At 39.6% G+C, this 13,966-nt stretch overlaps 1 protein-coding gene across 1 annotated transcript; it reads left to right on the top strand.

Annotated features, from left to right (window-relative positions):
• Positions 1-11,956: 11,956 nt before the first annotated feature.
• On the top strand, positions 11,957-13,739 carry LOC131159908 (protein UNUSUAL FLORAL ORGANS). Its single transcript, XM_058115127.1, has one exon. The coding sequence runs from the start codon at positions 12,139-12,141 to the stop codon at positions 13,471-13,473; it is 1,335 nt and encodes a 444-aa protein (XP_057971110.1). The 5' UTR covers positions 11,957-12,138; the 3' UTR covers positions 13,474-13,739.
• Positions 13,740-13,966: the final 227 nt, after the last annotated feature.

Below are 13,966 nucleotides of genomic sequence, written 5' to 3' on the forward strand. Positions count from 1 at the left end.
TATAAAAATTTACTGTTGAAATTGATGACAAAAGTTTTATGCAGAAATTTTTAAAGTTATATTTATTCTAAAAGCAGTATTGAAGTTATAGTATTAAATATTGCTTTACGAAATTCTTTAAAAGCTCATTTTGGCCACACACTAATAATAATCTTATTTACTTACTAAGCGTCGTCTCACCCCAATCATATTTTATTTCAGATAACTCTGAAGGACATGTCGGAAATCAGGCTTAGTAAGCACGCGGGTGAGGATTAAAAAAATAAAGATTGATTAGAAATATTAGTATGGTTTCAGATATTTATGTTTGTGTAATTATTCTTCTTTTGAAATAAATGATTGTAATATGGATAATTAGTGCTCTGGTTTAATAAAAATTGAGTTTATTTGCTTCCGCTGTAAATCAGTAGTAAAAAGTTAATATCTCAGACCCCTCAGAGTTGGGATGTTACAGGTTAAGTATGACCAAATCCAAATATATAAAGATTCCTTAGTGGTCAATTACATTATAAAGCAAAAGGATTCTACCTCAAGGAAATATGAAGAATATAAGAGCTCCTCTTTGGCTAAGTATTTAAAGCTTGTTAATGATGAAAGCCAAAATGGTCGTAAGAACAAAGGCAATTTCAAGCCTGATCTAAAGGTTGGCGAGTTCATCAACAAAAACTTTGAGCCAAACAAGGATGAACCTTTGGCCTGGCCTAAATCTGATATCAAGTAATCCTCTTCCATCCTCCACTTTTGGTCAATCAAAACATACTTTGGGTCCAATATGCTTGGGCTATAGTTTACAAACAATTTGACCAATCATTATTTGGCCTAGCAAGACAAAAAAGGTAGTACATTCTTCGTGGCCAAAATGAAAATAAAATATAAAAAGTCATGCTATTCATTTACAAATTATTAGCCTAACAAGACTTACGAATCTTATTTTGATGATAACAAATCAAAAAAATTTAACATGTTTTTGTTAAAGTGATGATGTTTCAGGAAACAAGCATATAAGTTCAAGATTAAGGTGATCACAAGCCTTTATTGAAAGTCTACATTCCAAAGATGTGATCAGATGAAAGCTTAATTGTTCAAAAATAAACAAAATTGATGCAAGCTTAAAGAATATTGAAGCTCAAGGTCAAGATAGACTCAAAGAAAGACATACATGAAGACTTCGCATATAGATTGTTTTTAAGTCTTAAGAAAGTCTTATGTAAGTGCTTCAATTAAAAGTCAATATGGATGCTTTGAAGCTCATTAGGATTAATTATTGACTTAGAGACCAAATTTTGAAAAATCCCAAAAAAAATATCTTCAAAAGACTCAAAGTAATTTGGCAAGTAAAAGCTCACAAAAGTTTTTGGAAACAAACAATATGAATGCATAAATTTTTTATTGTCCAGGCGACTGACCCATTCTAGTTAGATGATTAACATTTTATGCTGAATTAAATTAGGAAGACCGAATAGGCTTAGTCCACAGACCCCTATGAGTCCAGGTGATTGACTCCATTCTAACTTTGATATTTTTCTGAAATTCAAAGTCTAGGCAACTGACCCCCGATAAGTCCAGTCGACTGAACTTCGTAATGACTACTTTTAAAATAGCGAAGAAAAGTTTCCAAATTAGATTTCTTAGACCCCAAACTTTGTAATAACTTGGGAAATACTCAAAGTAACTTGGAGAACACGAAATAGTTGCTTTTTAACTTATAAATACATGGAAAACCAAAAGATTTTACACAACAACATACAATCAAGAATTACATTCAACAATCAAGCCTTATTGCTTGTACTCTTCAGAAGCTTTCTTGCTCACACTCTTTGCTAAGGTTTTACTGAGTCTTGCTAATCTATTCTCACCGATCTTTGTGCGCATATACTGAGTTTTTTAATCAAAGAAAGAAGATTTTGGTGATAAATTTTCTGACCTTCAAATCAATTCTTTATTGATATTTTTAATTGAAGTATATTAGCTGTGCTTTAACCTGTACTAATCATGTCTAATTTGAGAGTGATCTTTGTACACAAGAATTGTTCTTGTTTCTGTTGTTTTTTATGGTTCAAGATTGTTGAATTGTTGGATTACCAGGCGTGGGGTATCGCTTTAAAAGGAGGGCTCCAACCTACTTGAAGGAGTGTGTAAATGGTTTGCTATGCCCTATTAAAGGAGATATAGTGAAATCCTTGGGTGTTGTACCTAAGGCGAGGACGTTGGCGCGTATAGCCGAACCTCGTAAAAATCTCGGTGTCACTCTTTTCCCTATTCTCTTTTAAATTTCAGCACACGTAAACTGCGTAGATGTTTATTGAACTGCTGAAAATTAATTTGTCATTGAGAATTGCGGAAACCTTCTAAGGGAGTACGTTGATTGAATTTTGCAAAAACCTTTTAGGGGAGTATGTTGATTAATATAGGTCATTCATTCATCAGCTACATACTTGAATCCAACATCAAAATCAGAATCTTGGAGCTTGCTGGAATTTCTATATTAATTCATATTGTGAAGCTTATCTTGATTACATTAACTTATTGAGTTTTAATTTTGATTGTTGAAAGAAGCATTAAGAAAGTTGCAAAGCATTCAAGTTCATTCATAAAGATTTAAATAAAATTGTGACTTGGCTGAACTTGTGATTCAAAATCAAACCTTACATGTGTGATTGCTGAAACTAAAAATAGATGAGAAAGAATTAATAAAAGGATTCTTAAAGAAATTTTTAAATCCAATTCACCCCACCCCCCCTCCCCTCTTGGGAGTACACCTTACTTTTCACAAATGATTAGTGTCACTTAATGTACCAAGTCTCTTGGAATGAAGCACAATCACTCAATCTCAATATTTTCCATGACAATCATCCAAGCAAAGTGTATGACAAGCATCGCATAAGTTAACCTTTTCTTGAAAATGAGGCAAATTATTTTGAAGTAAGGGAAATTGTTCATAGAAAGGGTTTCGAAGGTAAAACACTCGCTTTGGAAGATGGAATTCCCCAAAACAAGGTAAACCTAGGACAACAATCCAATTGAGATGGAGAATGATTCGAGCTAAATCACTTTAACAATGTCAATCAACTTAGTTGTCTAAATGAGATTACGAAGAGAAGTATAACCAAGACTTAATTTTATTGAGGTCTATTCGAATTCATTCAGACTTAACCAAAGAATTACAATATAAAATTTAAAAAAAAAAAAAAAACTTAATCTAATTCTCCTAGCAGCTTAGTGAGTAGACAAATCTCATATCCATTAAGTGGAGCCCTCGTGATCGACCATTGTCATCTTCACCCCAAGACTATAGCAGTGCATAGCGTCAAAGTGATTCTAGATCTCCAATTGCTTCATCATTGTGGCATGTGTTGTACAATAGGATAAGGCTATGAACATAAAAAACATTGTCCATCCTAGCATGAAATGCATTAGCCTTAGCCTCTAGCCTTGCCAAAACTCAAAAATCCCTGTGTTATTGATCACTTACTTTTTGGTACCAATCTTGAAGGAATTCCAAGATGGATGTTAGAGATGCTTCTTTGATGAGACATCTCTCTTCTTTGGCCAAGATCTCATGACAGGCATTTTGCTCTTTAGGATCCTCAAAGAGAACAATATGAGTTTGCAGATCCACCAACTAATTAATGGAAATTTGGTGTTCATTTCTTCAAGGAGGGATTCTATTTTTTGTTTCATCAAAAAGGCTAATCCTCGAATCGCCTATGCCAACATCACCTTCAAAAAAGCAGCTAATCGCGAAGAGGCGACTTATTCCCCTTGGAAGAGGGAATCAAAGAATGCTTTCACAAAATCCCTATCCTACATTTAGGTGATTTTGAATGAATCCATAGGAAAATATTAAGAAGAAAGGAAAATCGCTTGCCTACTAAGGAAGCAAAAGCCAGAACTAAGAATGGAAGCTGAAAGAGGCTAAGGCTATGAAAAGATAGAAGAACGTAAAGGCTTAAATAGAGTAGGGTGAAATAAAAAATCCAAGGAAATTAACCTTCATATCACAAAGAATCCATCATGTGATTAGGCTAGAAATCAAGTAGTGAGAGAAGGAATGAAGATCAAGTGATAGTTGTAACAACCCGAAAAAATTTTTAATAATTTGAAATAATAAGGAAGATAGAAGGGAAGGAAGAATAAATTTGAAAAGGTGGCAGCAAACATTCGTCAACGAATAGACTGGTCTCGTCGACGAATGTTCTTCTTAGCTCGTCGACAAGGGTACATGTCTCGTCGACGAGAAATTATCAAGAGGCGTTCTTCGCATTACTAAAACTCGTCAACGAATTGGTTGTCTCGTCGACGAATGCCTATGTATAAATAGTGGATTCTTTTCATTCCAGTGTGAAATTTTTGCATGTTCTCCTTCTCTCTCTAAAAAATCCTTCAGCCATTTAACCTTCTCTCTTCGATTCCGGGCTGGATTTAGCTCGATTCAACGATCCGAAGCTACCACGAGACTTTTGGGAAGATTCTCTATAATATAGGCGGAGTAGATCATTAATTTGAGTAGTTTGGGAAACATCCCAAAACCTAGGCAAGTAAATTATTTTGGAATTTCCTTAGTAAATATTGTCATTTTGAGCCTAGGAAGTGTTATAAGGGTGTTTTAGCTAAGATTTGAGGAATTTGGAATTTCTAAATTATAGGGTCTCGTTTTGTTGATTTTGGGTCGAATTTTGAGGTTTTATTATTATTTTTCCGCTGCGTAAATAGTATTAGAGACGCGTGTTGTCCTAATAACACTCCGGGCTCCACGTGGCGAGGCCGGGGCGTTACAGTTGGTATCAGAGCATAACGGTCTTGCGGACTTTAGGAGGATTAATACCAAAGTATAGGTTTGAATTGAATAAGGGTGGGAATGGGTAGATTAGGGTATTGACAGGAGTTTGAGGTTGTTTCGTAGCTTGGAGGCAGAAAACCTTTGATGGACTTTTGCGATTTTCTAAATCAGTCGACGATTTCAGTAAACCATGGCAAATCCATTGACGGTGATGTTTCTGAATTGTGAAACCGAGATTTGGAATTTAAATATTGGAAGTTCATATGATTGTGGATAAATGGATGTTGGATGTTTAATTGAGGATATGTATATTAATTTGGTTTTACGTTATGGTGTTTATGTCATATATATAAAGATGTGGAGATTCTAAATTACCTTGTTGTGCATTTATATCCAGGGATGGATCCTAGAGGTAAGGGCATGGATGAAGGAGGAGAAAGTGAGATAGGAGTTTCTAGTGGGGACGAGATTGACACCTCTCGGCTGTTACGAGGAATAGTTCGTTAGGTTAGGGAAGAAATGAGACGAGATTATGGAGGAACAGGTTATCCACCGATGCATCAAGGTTGCACCATTGACTAGTTCACTCGTCTGAAACCCTCATCTTTTGAGGGTGGCTCTGATCTGATTAAGGCTGAGATGTGGATGCAAGAAATGGAGAAAATTTTTACTGTATTGAATTGCACCAAGGAGCAAAAGGTCCTCTTCGCCACTTTCAAAGTGGCAGAAAAAGCTAAACGATGGTGGCATGCGATAAAATTATTAGAGGAACAACGAGCAGTGCCTATAGTAATGACCTTAGTTCGCTTCAAGTAGGTCTTCTATGAATGATATTTTCTTTCCACCACCAGAAATGCAATGGTGGAAGAATTTTTCACCTTCACTCAGGGGCGCCTCACAGTTTAGCAGTACATTGCTAAATTTCTGAAGTTATCTCGTTTTGCACCTTATGTGGTTCCTGATGAATATAAGAAGGTGAGGTGGTTCAAGAGGGGCCTGAATCAGAGGATCCACGAGCATATGGAATGTTTTCAAATTCAGGATTTCACGGAGTTGGTGGAGAAAGCTACGGTGGCAGAGTCAAGTCTGCAGAGGGGTACAGAGGCATCAGAACGAAGGAAAAGGCCTGCATCTCCACGATCCCAAACAAATTTCTGGCAAGGGTTGTGAGGGGAGACAGAGATGCAGTAGGCCAGGGGTTAGAAAGAGGTGATCGGGGTCATCAGAACGATTCGTCACCCCTCCATTGCCCTAGTAACAATCAGCGGCATTGGGGAGAATCCCGGGGTAGGAGTGTTATATGTTACAGGTGTGGCAAACAGGGACACATAACCCAGGAATGTCGAGAACTTCCAAGTAATACACCAACCCTGAACCAAAATCAGAATCAAAGGAACAATCCGATGTCTCACGGCGGTAGAGGCCCGACACGTGTCTATATGTTGGGTACACCTGAAAAGGGCAACACTAAAGGCCCAGGTAATATGCTTATGTGTAATATGTTTACATTAGTATGTGTGTTAACGTTGTTTGACTTTGCATGATTCGATGTTGCACGTGTTAGAGTTGCTTCGAATTTATGAATGTGATTAATTAGTTTAATGGTGTATAAATGGGGGACTAACGAATTTCGGGGACGAAATTCTTTTAAGAGGGGGAGAATTTAACAACCCGGAAAAATTTTAAATAATTTGAAATAATAAGGAAGATAGAAGGGAAGGAAGAATAAATTCGAAAAGGTGGCGCCAAACATTCGTCAACGAATAGACTGGTCTCATCGACGAATGTTCTTCTTAGCTCATTGATGAGGGTACGTATCTTGTCGACGAGGAATTACCGAGAGGGGTTCTTTGCATGACTGAAACTCGTCGACGAACTGTGTACTTGGACTTGTCGACGAATTGACGTGTCTCGTCGATGAATCCCTGTGTATAAATAGTGGATTCTTTTCATTCCAGCAAGAAATTTTTGCATGTTCTCCTTATCTCTCTAAAAAAAACTTCGGCCATTCCAGCTTCTCTCTTCGATTTCGGGCTGGATTTAGCTTGATTCGACGATCAGAAGCTACCACAAGACTCCTGGGAAGATTCTCTACAATATAGACGGAGTAGATCTTTGATTTGAGTAGTTTGGGAAACATCCCAAAACCAAGGTAAGTAAATTATTTTGGAACTTCCTTAGTAAATATTGTCATTTGGAGCCTAGGAAGTGTTATAAGGGTGTTTTGGCTAAGATTTGAGGAATTTGGAATTTCTGAATTACAGGGTCTTGTTTTTTTTATTTTACGTCGAATTTTGAGGTTTTATTATTATTTTTCTGCTACATAAATGGTATCAGAGATGCGTGTTGTCCTCATAACACTCCGAGCCCCACGTGGCGGGGTTGAGGCGTTATAGTTGGTATCAGAGCATAACAATCTTGCAGACTTTAGGAGGATTAATACCAGAGTATAGGTTTGAATTGAATAAGGGTAGGAATGGGTAGAATAGGGTATTGACAGGAGTTTGACGTTGTTTCGTAGCTTGAAGGCAAAAAACCTTTGATGGACTTCTGCGATTTTCTAAATTAGTCGACGGTTTCAGTAAACCATGGCAAATCCATTGACGGTGATATTTTCGAATTGTGAAACCGAGATTTGGAATTTAAATATTGGAAGTTCAGATGATTTTGGATAAATGGATGTTGGATGTTTAATTGAGGATATGTATATCAATTTGGTTTTACGTTATGGTGTTTATGTCATATATATAAAGATGTGGAGATTATAAATTACCTTGTTGTGCACTTATATCCAGGGATGGATCCTAGAGGCAAGGGCGTGGATAAAGGATGAGAAAGCGAGATGGGAGTTTCCAATGGGGACGATATTGACACCTTTCGGCTATTACAAGGAATAGCTCGTCAGGTTAGGGAAGAAACGAGACGGGATTATGGAGGAACAGGTTATCCACCAGTGCATCAGGGTTGCACCATTGACTAGTTCACTCGTCTAAAACCCTCGTCTTTTGAGGGTGGCTCTGATCTGATTAAGGCTGAGATGTGGATGTAAGAAATGGAGAAAATTCTTACTGTGTTGAATTGTACCGAGAAGCAGAAGGTCCTATTCGCCACTTTCAAACTAGCAGGAAAAGCTAAACGGTGGTGGCATGGGATAAATTTATTAGAGGAACAGCGAGTGGTACCTATAACAATGACCTGGGTTTGCTTCAAGCAGGTCTTCTATGACCGATATTTTCCTGCCACCACCAGAAATGCAAAGGCGGAAGAATTTTTCAGCTTGACTCAGGGGCGCCTCACAGTTCAGTAGTACGCTGCTAAATTTCTGGAGTTATCTCGTTTTGCACCTTTTGTGGTTCCTGATGAATATCAGAAGGTGAGGTGGCTCAAGAGGGGCCTAGATCAGAGGATCCACGAGCATATGGTGTGTTTTCAGATTTTGAATTTCATGGAGTTGGTGGAGAAAGCTACGATGGTAGAGTCAAGTCTGCAGAGGGGTACAGAGGCATCAAAATGAAGGAAGAGGCCTGTGTCTCCTCGATCCCAAACAAATGTCTAGCAAGGGTCGTGGAGGGGAGACAGAGATGCAGCAGGCCAGGGGTTAGAAAGAGGTGATTGGGTTAACACTCCGAAATGCTAGGTACACTTCCCCACTGGAAACTGCTACACTTGCAAAACTTTTTGAGTACTCATGCAGGCAGCATAATAACAAGCAACTACTTGGGACTCATGAGTTAATTTCTAGAGAAAAAGTGAGCAAGGATGGAAGTTGGTTGAGCTATGGCAAAGTATTTGAAGTTGTGTGCAGCTTTTCTTCTGGTTTAGTGCAACTTGGGCACAGAAGGGAAGAACGTGCGACAATATTTGCTGATACACCAAAAGAATGGTTTACTTCATTGCAGGTTTACTTTTTTGACAAAAAATGTTTTGTTTGTCTTTTTTCATGAGTACGTTCTACACTTGATATGTTACTACTAATTCACCCCCCTCTTGGGAATACACCAATTCCAACATAAACAAAGTTGAATCGAATTGCACTTATAACTAACTGGTGTGCAAGTGGTAACCAATCAACGGAATGGCCATCTATGTCCCTCTCAATATAGAGCACACCTAAGAAGGAGGGATCTAGAGATGGGCATCTATCCCATGCCTAGATAATAAGAAGACGTAAAGGATTGCCAATCTCCTTCATATATGGATGTGTGGCATGGCACGTATCTCTATACAACCACACCAACGTCGCACAACCCCAACTATATGAAAACGTTTGCATCAAATCCTCTAGTAGTGGAAAGAACATAAGATGCACATAGTTGCTCGACATATCATAGAAGAAAGTGCCACAAATTAATTGCAAAGAGTGCATGCACAAGTGAAAATGATAGTTGCTCATCCGCACCATCATGTAACTAACAAAACTAATCCCATTGGAACCTTATCCTGAAGCATGAACCAAGAGTCTTAGTTTTAGGTGGGGTAACTCCTACTATCCACTGGCAAATATGATGCAATGTTTGTCATCCCTACCAGTCCTGCTCTGTTTTTATTGGTCCACACATATGACCAATGATAAGCTTTCCGTCAATAGGAAAGCCGAATAGAATTTCCAGATCTTGTAGTGTGATCGTGGCCTCAACTTGGGGAAGGTGGAATGTGTGTTCCTCTAGCCTCCATCGCTTGACAAATGCGGTGACAAGATGCCAATCCAACAGGATATGGCTCATACAGTACAAGTCATAGAACTCAGAAATGTGTATCCACTCGATAATGTGCTAATTTGCATCAATTAATCACTCCATAAATTGTGTGACACCATGATAGTGTAGCACCTTTGCATGACCATCTACCTATACTCAAGTAGAATGATGCCAATTGTCCAAATTCAGCATAGAATAATCGCTCGTTCTTCGATATCAATGCTGCAAAAAAAGAAAATACGAATACATATCACAAATTAACTAAAATGATAAAATGTAAGAATATCATTTCAGGTACCAAGTTATTTATGTCAACTATCGTCCTCCTTGCTTAATGGTCTATGATTTTGTATGGCTCAATTTTTTCATCCTCCTCCCCTTGTTGCCACTTCCCACTTGCTTTATAATGACGTTGTCAATTTGACTTCACCTAATAAAGACATTATGTATCAATGCAATTGGCCTACTCCATCCCCAATTGTAACCCTTCTCAGACACCTTGTGTGGTTATGTCCTTGTTCATTGCAGATGTTACATGTATTCTTCTTCCTACCCTCCATTATGTTCATCTCATTATGTAGATGTAAGCTTTTAGGAAAACCCTTGTGTCAAGCTAAAGCGGGATTCACATACAATTTCAACATACTTAGCTTCAACCAATGGTCTTGGTGCATGATCAAATTGAAATTAACTGAATATGTTGCATAGTGTTCATCTATGTTGTAGCAAGGGTCAATAAACCTAACAGGATTGAATTATGTCTCTGCACATACAGCTAATATATAGGAGTAAGGAAAGTGTAAATCTTGTCACTTTGCATATGAGCATTGTCGTTCGTGGATGCTCAGAGTTTGAATATTGGTTCCCTTGTGTAGCCCTTGCAATGTTGTCGTTATGCTAAAAGAACCTCTCAATCAGTTGAACATCATCACCCAATGTCCAACAGTCCTAATCTTCTTTTTTCCATGCATAACATGATGTGTGGGGTAAATGCATTCCCTACTGCAATTGTTTTGCGAACTACCTCTCGTCGACTATGAAATAATGGGCAAAGCAATAAAAAGTCAACTAGATGATGGTCATTATTAGCATACTACACACTCCTTTAAGGATGGCATTAAAACACTCCACAAGGTTAATGGTCATGTCCCTATACCTTTGTCCACTGCCATGACACTGGGCCCATATATGAGGAGAGGTCTACGCAAAAAATGACTTTGTCTGTTGGCCACCTTCAGTGTTTATCTTTTCCATCTACTTGTTAATTTTTCTTATTTGATGTTCCATCCCACTCGCTCTGCCATCCGCTTCAAATTGGCATTTCTGACTCTACTATTAAAGTTCCTAACCACATGGTGAAGGCAAAATAAGTGGTAGGCATGTGGCGGTTGTCAATTAGGATTCAATGCACCACAGCTATTATATCTGCATGTTTGTCTTATATCAGGCAAATTCCATCTCTGTCAGTGACATAACCAAGGCAACGTACAAACCAATTCCATGTGTCGAAACTTTCCTCCTGCACATGCAAAGGTGAATGCAAGCGAAAATATATATCCATTTGCATAATATTAGAAGTCATAGAAATCAGAAGTTTGTCTTTATACTTTATGTGCTATTGTTGTCTGTCGTCCTCTCCTCCTCTCAGGTTCGTGCGTCTACAGAGGAAGAAGAAGAGTCCTTTAAGTCATCCAAAAAAATGTAGGTTGAACCGGCACTTATTATTAAAAACAAAAATAAAATGCTACCTTGTCCAACGTTTTTTAACTAAACAAACGTTACATTATCCAATGATTTGTTTAATACATAGACCAACGATTTTTGATACGCGTCAATTTGGAAAAAAAAAATAGTTTAGTTCAAATTATTTTTTAATATTGAGACAAATTAATTTTGAAAGAAAAAAGATCATTTCAAATTATTTTTTAATAAATTTTAATAAATAATATTAAAAAATGGAAAAATAAAATAAAGTAAAGAAACTCCTCTTTTTGGATCTTGGATTTCTCTTCTGCCTTTCCTTCCTTCATCGGCCTTGACAAGAAAACACTGAAATGATAGATGGATCCATCACAGTCACTGCCGGCCATCTCTTCACTGAAAGAAAGAACAATGAAATCCAAAAATATAAGAGAAAAGCAACTTCCCTTTCCTATATAAACAACTGTCCGTCCCCCAATCCAAACAGCTCAAAGAAACACCTCAAAAGACTCCAGCAAAGAGACTCCGAGAAAGACAAAAAAAAAAAAAAAAAACAGCCAAACCACCCAGGAGCTTTACTGCCTAGTTCATTCTGTCCCCAGCTAGAGACACGTCTTTTCTTCTATTTGGTATCATCTAGCGCCTTTCGGCCGACCCCTTCTCCATATTTCATACTAAAACGAGAAACCCAAGTGATAGTCAGCACATGGAGAGCAGTGATCAGTAATTTGCAGTCTCTACTCTCTTAGGGAGATATGCATGTCTCTCTTTCAAAAGATGACATTTGCAAAACCCACCTGAGATTTGTCTTAAATAGTAGTTGCATAGCTTCCCAAACTTTCCCCAAACTTGCCCTCCAATTTCTTTTCCCCAACTTCTTGCTTGCAATTATTTTCCCACCTGGATACCTAGTTACCTAGTTCCCTTTAATTTGCGCAACAAAAAAAAAGACTAACCTAGATGAGCAATATGGAAGCTTTCAACACCTCCAGAACCCTGCCCATTTGCTACGCAACTACCTTCTCCAGCAGCAGCAGCAGCAGCAGCAGTGGCAGCAGTAGGGACAACATCTGGGCACATCACACAATTGACACTAGTCCCTGGATGGACAGCAGGATCTGGAGTAGACTCCCTCAGCAACTCATGGATCGGGTGATTGCCTTCCTCCCCCCACCCGCCTTCTTTCGTGCCCGATCCGTCTGCAAGCGATGGTATGCTCTCTTATTCTCCAATACCTTCCTCCAACTATACCTGCAGCTATCCCCTCCCCACCACTGCTTCATTTTCTTCAAGCACAAAACCCCCAACACCTACATTTACAACACCAAACCCAATCACTCCCAATCGGGATACCTCTTCGATCCCTACCACCTTGCATGGTACCGTCTCTCCTTCGCCTTCGTCCCCTCCGGCTTCTCCCCCGCGTCTTCCTCCGGCGGCCTAATCTGCTGGGTCTCCGACGCCGCCGCTCCCAAAACCTTAATCCTCTGCAACCCACTTGTGGGGTCCATGACCCAACTGCCTCACACTGAACGCCCGCGGCTCTTCCCCTCCGTCGGCCTAGCCGTGGGGCCGTCGTCGATCGACGTCGTCGTCACCGGAGACGACCTAACATCCCCCTACGCAGTCAAGAACCTCACGACGGAGAGCTTTCACATCGACGCGGAGGGGTTCTACTCGATTTGGGGCACGACGTCGTCACTGCCGAGGCTGTGCGGGCTGGAGTCGGGTCGGATGGTGTGTGCGGACGGGCGATTCTACTGCATGGACCACAGCCCGTTCAGCGTGCTGGCGTACGAGGTGGGGGCGAACCGGTGGTGCAAGATCCAGGCGCCGATGAGGCGGTTCCTGCGGTGGCCGAGCCTGGTGGAGAGCGGAGGGAGTGTGGTGCTGGTGGCGGCGGTGGAGAAGAGCAAACTCAACGTGCCTAGGAGCCTGAGGCTCTGGACCATGCAGGGCGGCGCGTGGGCGGAGATAGAGAGGATGCCGCAGCAGCTGTACGTGGAGTTCGCGGAGGCGGAGGGGAACAGGGGGTTTGACTGCGTGGGGCACGGCGAGTTTATTGTGATTGTGATTCGAGGAGGAGTAGGGGAGAAGGCGGCGGTGATGTTTGATGCCCGTAGGAAGAGGTGGGTTTGGATTCCTGCGTGCCCTTTCATGGATATGGAGAAAAACGTAAATGGCGGAGACGGTGAGGATGAACTACGGGGGTTTCCTTATCAGCCGAGGTTGGCTACGCCGGTGACTGGGCTGCTTGATCACTTGACGCTCCCCTTTCAGCCATTTAGCGGGTAGTAGTGGCTATCTCAGCTTGCTTTCAATAGTTGAACGTGGATTTGGGGAGTAATTTGTAATGGTTTGTAGGGCTGAATTAGCATGGATCTAGTTATTTAGTAGTGGGAATGTAATTTAATGGAGCATGCCATGTCTACGTTAAAACTGTGTTACTAATTAGCTTCGTTTCAGTGCTTCTCTTTAAAATGTGAGAAATTTTTTTTCTGAGGGAGCTTTTATATGAGTACAAATTTCAGAGATATATTAATGGTTTCTATTAATGTTTACATGCTTTTTATTTTCTTTAAATTTATGGCACGCATGGTATGTCATATAAATAGAAAATGTGACAAATTTTTAGGATGGAATTTTTTCTTTAAAATGTGAGAAATTTTTTTGGGGAATTTTTATATAAATAAAAATGTTAGAGATGACGCTGTAATTGGCCCCGTAATTCAAGATGGTAAATTGCAATTAACCCAAGAATAAAATGGAATAGCTTTGGTCCATGGCA

This window comes from Malania oleifera, chromosome 7 (assembly GCF_029873635.1).
Source record: "Malania oleifera isolate guangnan ecotype guangnan chromosome 7, ASM2987363v1, whole genome shotgun sequence".
In the NCBI taxonomy this organism is placed as follows: domain Eukaryota; kingdom Viridiplantae; phylum Streptophyta; class Magnoliopsida; order Santalales; family Ximeniaceae; genus Malania; species Malania oleifera.

Bases quoted from the DNA above. Each gene is read 5' to 3' on its own strand.
- LOC131159908 (XM_058115127.1), top strand. From the start codon at position 12,139: ATGAGCAATATGGAAGCTTTCAACACCTCCAGAACCCTGCCCATTTGC.